Consider the following 6,899-nt stretch of genomic DNA (forward strand, 5'->3'; position numbering starts at 1 on the left):
CGCAGAACTCCTTCGTCCAACCCTCTTCTTCCTCTCCCTCATCTACCTCAACACACAGTCACAATATGGCAAGCCGGCGACCCTCCGTCCTTGACTCCCCCGTGCCCGGGACCCTGCTCGGCCGACGGGGCTCGGTGTTGGACTCGCCTATATCGAGGAGGCAGTCGGGGACGTCATCCCGCCGCCCCTCGATCGATCCGTCGAGGCTGTTGCCCATGGACAAGTCAGTATAATCCTCATATACGCGTTCGTCCCCGTGTTTTCGCGTTGGGGTGCCAATCGACCCCAGTCTTCGAGGATCGTCGTCCACGGTTGTTTTAGCCACAATGAAGTGATCTCCGAACTGCCCCTACACGCCTTATAGGTCGAGGATGTGAGAGGCACAAAATCTTTCATTAAGCGTTGTGCAGTGTTAGCCGCATCGTCCACTGCGCTCTGGAACATGACGCAGTTACATCGGCTGCATCAGCACAGCGCATCGCATCGCAACCTGGGGCTATGAAGACCCTCGCTGTTCTCTCAGCCATCACTATCAGAGCGCATCATGACGTGACAATCCTGATCTGTTGACCAAATGTAGAGCGTCTGCTATTGCAGGTACTAATGACTTCAATGTGCTCTTCATCGGCGCAGGCAACATTATGTTCGGTATGTAATCTACTTCTTCAGAGCGCAGGAATTGTGTTCACGCGCATATACCCACCTCAGGCTCGGACGAAGGCCCTTGGAACCACTCCTTCCGCTTCGAACAGTTAGCCCCGCCTCTCGCTGTCGCGCGGGGTGTCCCTCATACCGCTCTGCCCACAGCAAACTCGGACCGCGCCTCAAGGTCGTCGCGCTGATCGATCCGGCGATCGACCGTGCGACGGCAGTGCTGCAGAAGAAGTGCGAGACGTTCGTGCGCTCCGCGTACGAGAACACCCGCGTCTTCCGCACGCTCGAGGACTTTGTGAAGAACATGTCGCGCAAGGACGTGCCACGCGCGGTCATCGTCGGCTCCCCGCCCATGTTCCGCGGGACGGTGCAGACCGGGCGCGACATCGAGCTCCAGATCCTCAAGTTCTTCCCCGGGGTCGCGATGTTCATCGAGAAGCCCGCCGCGACCGGCCCGTCCAGCGAAATCGAGGAGGCGTTCACGATTGCAAAGCGCATCTCCGACAGCGGCACGCTCTGCTCCGTCGGGTAGGTTCCTGTATCTGTCTGCTGAAATTGGTAGTTCCTGAGAGATGTGCAGGTACATGCTGCGCTACCTGAGGGCCGTGCAGATGATGAAGCAGATCATTAACGACAACAACCTCACGGTCATGGCCACCGTTGCGCGCTATGCGTGCGCGTACGAGGCTATCGCCAAGCCAGACTGGTGGGACAAGTCCAAGAGGTACTGTGTGCATCCATGCAATGCAAAGCGTCATGGCTTGCGCTAATACTACACATCCCAGCGCTGGCCCCGTCATCGAGCAGGGCACGCACTTCTGCGACCTGTCGCGCTACTTTGGGGGCGACGTCGACATGACCACCGTCTCCGCGCACTCGCTCGATTGGGACGAGAATGCGGGACATCTCTCCAAGATTGTCATTGACGAGACTGCCATCCCGCCGGAGAACAGGATCCCCCGTGTCACCGCCGCTACATGGTCAGTACTCGCCGTGCTTACATCGATGGCATCTAATACATTTGCATCCGCAGGAAATATGAGAGCGGTGCTGTCGGCAGCTTCACGCACCTGGTGGCGCTCCAAGGCCACGACTACAGCTGCGAGCTGGAGGTCTACGCTGACGGTTACCAGCTGAAGTACGCATGTTGATATCATATGTTGTGCCTGCGTATCAGAAGCTAAATCGTCGTCTTCAGGCTCGTCAACCCCTACGTCCAGCCCGTGCTCTTCATTCGTAGACCCGGCAACGATCACGAGGAGTCCCACAGATTCCCGGATGACGACCCGTTCTTCTCTGAAGTACGATGATCCAGTATAGCGGCAGAAGCACAATAAATACTCAAACATTGCTCTACAGATATCCGTGCTCATCGACAACATCGAGGATATTGAGGAGGACCCGGAAACCGCGCAGATTCTTAGCACGTTTGAGGGTGTGTTAACGCGTCTACTTCTGACGGGCGCTCGCTGTCTGACTCTGACTGTACCATAGATGCATGCAAGACGTACCAACTCACCTGGGCCATTCGTGAGGCTTCGGAGCGCAACCGGGCCCGGTCCCTTGAGCTAAAGAAAGAGGCGGGAGCCGCGATCTCCGAGTGAATGCAGTCGAGTATCCTGTACGAAACAATGAACAATTCTCATAGAATGACATCTACGTCCGTGATCCTGTATAGTGTACATCCGTGTAGCAAACCGAAAAAGCAGTTATGTGTCTGATAATGTGAAATTAGAGCGTACACGCCATTAAACACAGATGGAATATGCAATGGATATCAATGTGACCGAATGGGCTTGGGTCATGAATGCAACCGGCAAGATGACATTGGCACTGCTTGCAGATGCTAAGCGAGGGTGGTCGAACCCCGCGAGCTGCTCATTCGTGTTTGTTCGTCTTCTCAGGACCCGTACCCTGTGAGTCATCGAGTGGGTCCTGCGTCGGCTCCTCCTGGGCAGCAGACGGTGAACCTACGCGCTGCTTCTTCGAAGTTGTCTCTTCCGAGGATGAGAGTTCCGCGTGCTGCCTTTTGGAGGAGAGGGCTTTCTTCTCCGCCTCTATCCTCTTCCTCTCTATCGCCGCCTTTTTACGTTTGCCTTCCTTCTCCCAGTCCGCCTGCAGGTGTCCTTTGAGCTCCGCGAAGCTTCCTATCATCAAGTCGCATCGCCAGCAGTGGAAGCTCTCCTTCAGGCGGTCCCCGTATTCAGTCTCGACGAGAAGCTTGGCCTGCTATATTTAGTCAAAGCACTATCAGGATATTATCTATACGCAACACAAGGGCAAAGATACACGAACTAGCTCAACCCAACGCGGGTCAGTATCGGGCTCAAACCATTCAAGCACATCTTGGAGTTTGATGAAGAACCCATGACCAGGATGGAAAGAGTTATAGTGCTTCTTTGTCTTTAGGTAGTTAGAACAAAGGTCCGACGATATTATATGGAGATGGAGGTGTCTGCAAGATATCAGTCAAAAGGCAATGTCCGCAATAGAAACACATACGGTAAGGATGGAATGGCATGGAATCCCATCCATATGTCCCATTTGAAACCATACTTCTTCATCATTTCGTCTTCAATCATGGCTTGCACGGCCTTCGCATCCTCTGCCATTCTTTCAAGAAGCTGTTTCGCTTGCTCTCTGTCACCTAGAAGCAGCGACCGCAGATTCCTCAAGTGGTCCAGGGTGTACGGTGGCTTGACGCGCGGAAGGACGAGAAAGTGAAAGATGGCCTTCTCATACTTGTCGAATATGGTGATTGTGTGTTCGGAGTGGAGTAGACGAACTGACGGGAGGATGTCCTCCGGCTTCTTCTGTGCATAGCTGCGCAGAATTGTCAGGTGGGACATGGTTGCTAAACAAGAAGCTATGGTGCTCGTTTCACGTACTACTTGCGTCCTTTATGCTCCAGACGAACCTAGCCGCAGCTGTGGCTGGAGCTCACACTTGGCGATCAAACGCACCCCGTTACGCGATGGCCTGGGAGTACTCGGAATCAACGTGATGTGGCACGCTACTGTTCTTTGTTGTTAGATTCCAAGCGCTTGGACTGAGACTCAATTGCTACCCGCAGTCAGGCTCCTTCCCGCCGTCTTCGGGGGTTAGGAGGGGCTGCATTCGAGTGCGGTATTTGTGCTAACTCCCGAAAACGGCGGGAAGGAGCCTGACCCGCAGTCTGTGATGGGCCGGATTGCAAATTTAGGTTCATCCTTCCGTCCTTTCATGAACGTTGCGGAGGCGTTTAGGGTTGGAGTCACATCCAAGATAGAATATTGGAAATGCACGTCGTATTTCCAAGTCTAAAGGCCTTCGAGAAGTAGATGGAAAGGCTAGCCAGGGCTAGCCATCCTACTAGTCCTACTATGAAGAATGAAAGCTCAAGATAATATGTATCACAACTCATCAATAGCGACAGCGGAGAGCTTTGAAACTAAGACGAACAAATCACATCAAAGCTGGACAACACTTGGAGATATATAATAGTTCAGAGAGCATGGGAGGAGTGATAAGTAAACGGGATGCGGATCACGAAGGCTGAGGGCAACACCTGTGGAATTCACTCGCTCGAAAAATTGAAACCGAGATCTCATGTCTCTGGATTAGTTTCGCGTTCAGGTTCTATAGCAAATAGAGGCGGTTACTTATTAGATTGAGTTTGGAGATCGCGAGTGTGCATAGGTCATAGCCTATACACCTCGTCTAGCGTTTGCGGACGGACGCCTTGGGATAGCCGTCCTCGTTCAGGCCTATAGCGAAGGTTAGCTGATATCCTCCATCAGGTACAAGTTGACGCACCGAGTCTCGGGTCAGCTATCATCCACAAAACAGAGGCTATTACAGCCATGGAGGTAAGATGAGATCTGCGCGACAAGCCAATAGACCTAGCAGTAGCGCTAGCGGCTTGGCTCTCATACTGTGCCAGCGTAAACGCTACGAAGGATTCCGGCAACATCGCTATCTCCCCGAAATCCATCAGAACCGTGTTCCCGTGCTCGTCGACGCCGAAGTTGCTGGGGTGCATGTCGGGCTGCGTGAACATTATACGTTCACCGCTAAGACTGACACGTTCCAGTGGTGTCCTGCGCAACTTCGACAAATACGTTCCCGCCTGGCCCAGATTAGATATTAGCGGAGGGTCGAGGAAATATAAGCAAGGGCGCACTTTCTCTATGTAACGCTCTAGAGCCTCGATGCTCGAGAAAACCAGAGGCGCCTCGTAGTCCTTGAAGAAGCTATGGCGAATGACACCGCCCCCTAAGGGACCGAACACATGGTCGGGAGGAGCTGGAACCTCCGAAAGCCATCTGAGAGCCTCAGCTATCTTGGTGGGGTCTGGAGAGGTGTCCGTGAGAGTAATATGTTCCATGACCATATACATCATGTTTTGGTCTGTAAAGTGGTGTATCACTTTGGAGATGCGTGGCATGCCTGGTGTTTCTGGCTGAGACTGTGCATACTCGGAGATGTACACATGCGTTGCAATTTCAGGCCACAGAAACCTTGTCTCCTTGAACTTCACGAAGTATGTTCCATCGATAGATACGCAGGGGCGGTAGTCCGGATCCTCCCAGTGCGCTTCCTGGTATTTTTCACAAGTGTCTACGATGGCGGCCTCGAAAGTAGATAGATTAGTAGACGTCATTGTAGATGGGCTGGATGATGCAATGTGAGAAAGGGTGAGGAAGGGCGACAGAAAGATACGTACCAATGAGGCTGTGCCCAGAAAGAGAGTACATCGTAATGCCGAGAATGAAGGTACGTGAGCAGAGGTTGAAGAGCGATAAAGGGTTACGTACGTGGTAGAGGAGCAGAGAAGTGTTGTCGAAGGAGACAGATGATGGCAACACCCTAGGCGAGGGCACCTGGATGAGGGGAAGGAAGATCGATACACGCGACGACGAGAGTGGAAGGTGAAATCGAAAGAGACAGCGGTATTCTGCGTCAAACTGTTTAAGAAAGAGTGGAAAATGGCGGCAACACAATATGCACGAAGAGACTAGATCGACCCGAAACCATGATATAATGCCTTGAATAGATATGTGTGAGCAAAGGCAAGAAGAGTGACAAGATGGTACGCACGCGATAGAGATCAAGCTAGAAGTTTGGTTTAAGGAGAAAGATAAGCATGACACTCTAAGCGAAGACGCTTGAACGACGGGAAAGAAGAGCGGTAGGGACGTACACGATTGTCGCAACTTGAGGTCAAGCGACAGGGGAATACCTGAAAGCGGGGGGCGTTCGACTAGATCTCACCGAAGCGATGGTGAGCTAAGCTCAAACCTAAGGCTAGGGACAAGTAATGTATTAGTTAGTGAAGGTAAGTAAAGGATACAACTGGGGCTTACTGACCTAGGGACAAGAGGTCGAAACTGAGGTCCCTAGGGCAGCAGAGGCCGGCTTATATACAGGGGAAGATAAGGGCAGGCTGTGCGCGCTGGTCCGTGCGCAGCTGGTCCGTGCGCAGCTGGTCCGTGCGCAGCATGCCGACGCGGCCCCAGGGGCCGGTGAGTCAGAGCGGCTGTGTCAGCGGAGCCCGAGCTGTGCCGTGCACTGCCGCCCCATCTAATCTAATCGTACAGTAGATAACGTCGTGTCCATATCAGGCAGGTAGTACAGAGGTCGCGGGTTCGAGCCCACGAAAAGGAAAAAATTAAAAAACGGCTAGGCGTCATACCAAGTCGTGAAATTACCCCCCCCTCAACGGCGCATGACCTCATGCGAGGTGCCCTTGCCCATCTCCCACCCGGAGCGGCAGCGTGCTTCAGTCAGCGGGGAAGGCATTGGCCGAAAGTTGAGACCACCAAATACAGCAGCATTGAGACGACGAGGGGCATTCGGATTCTTCCGGTGGAAGTCGGCTATGAGGGCCGGCGCATTGGCAATGTTGCGCGCCGGTTCCCATGACGTATGCGAGTCATCATAACCCTTCCACTTGACGAGGTACTGCAGCTGACGCCGGAAGATCCTTGAATCTTTGATCCTCTCAACCTCGTACTCCTCGTCACCCTCGACCTCGATCGCAGGCGGCTCCTCCGGTTCCCGGCCCGGGATGTCGCTACGCGTGTACTTGCTAAGCAAGGAGACATGGAACACCGGGTGCACCGGCACCGACTTCGGCAGGACTAATTCGTAATCCAGGTCTCCGAGCTTTCGCCGCACGGCATATGGTCCGAGGCGCCTGGGACTGAGCTTCTTGCTCGGCTGTTTCAGCTTAAGGTTCCGAGCGTCAAGCCAGACCTTGTCCC

General features: G+C 53.5%; 3 protein-coding genes across 3 annotated transcripts; 1 reads left to right on the top strand and 2 right to left on the bottom strand.

The window, feature by feature from the left end:
- Positions 1-65: 65 nt before the first annotated feature.
- On the top strand, positions 66-2,258 carry POSPLADRAFT_1135040 (hypothetical protein; the record flags this gene model as incomplete). Its single annotated transcript, XM_024484538.1, has 10 exons — positions 66-223; positions 581-648; positions 709-751; positions 808-1,182; positions 1,235-1,378; positions 1,440-1,634; positions 1,688-1,792; positions 1,853-1,955; positions 2,014-2,089; positions 2,149-2,258. 10 exons carry the CDS (start codon positions 66-68, stop codon positions 2,256-2,258), a joined length of 1,377 nt encoding a protein of 458 aa, XP_024342076.1.
- Positions 2,259-2,575: 317 nt separating this feature from the next.
- On the bottom strand, positions 2,576-3,503 carry POSPLADRAFT_1044682 (hypothetical protein; the record flags this gene model as incomplete). Its single annotated transcript, XM_024478585.1, has 4 exons — positions 2,576-2,604; positions 2,625-2,880; positions 2,950-3,109; positions 3,157-3,503. The coding sequence occupies 4 exons, from the start codon at positions 3,501-3,503 to the stop codon at positions 2,576-2,578; spliced, it is 792 nt and encodes a 263-aa protein (XP_024342077.1).
- An 850-nt stretch (positions 3,504-4,353) lies between these two features.
- On the bottom strand, positions 4,354-5,296 carry POSPLADRAFT_1044683 (hypothetical protein; the record flags this gene model as incomplete). Its single annotated transcript, XM_024478586.1, has 2 exons — positions 4,354-4,400; positions 4,450-5,296. The coding sequence occupies 2 exons, from the start codon at positions 5,294-5,296 to the stop codon at positions 4,354-4,356; spliced, it is 894 nt and encodes a 297-aa protein (XP_024342078.1).
- Positions 5,297-6,899: the final 1,603 nt, after the last annotated feature.

Source organism: Postia placenta (assembly GCF_002117355.1).
Source record: "Postia placenta MAD-698-R-SB12 unplaced genomic scaffold POSPLAscaffold_3, whole genome shotgun sequence".
In the NCBI taxonomy this organism is placed as follows: Eukaryota; Fungi; Basidiomycota; class Agaricomycetes; order Polyporales; family Adustoporiaceae; genus Rhodonia; species Rhodonia placenta.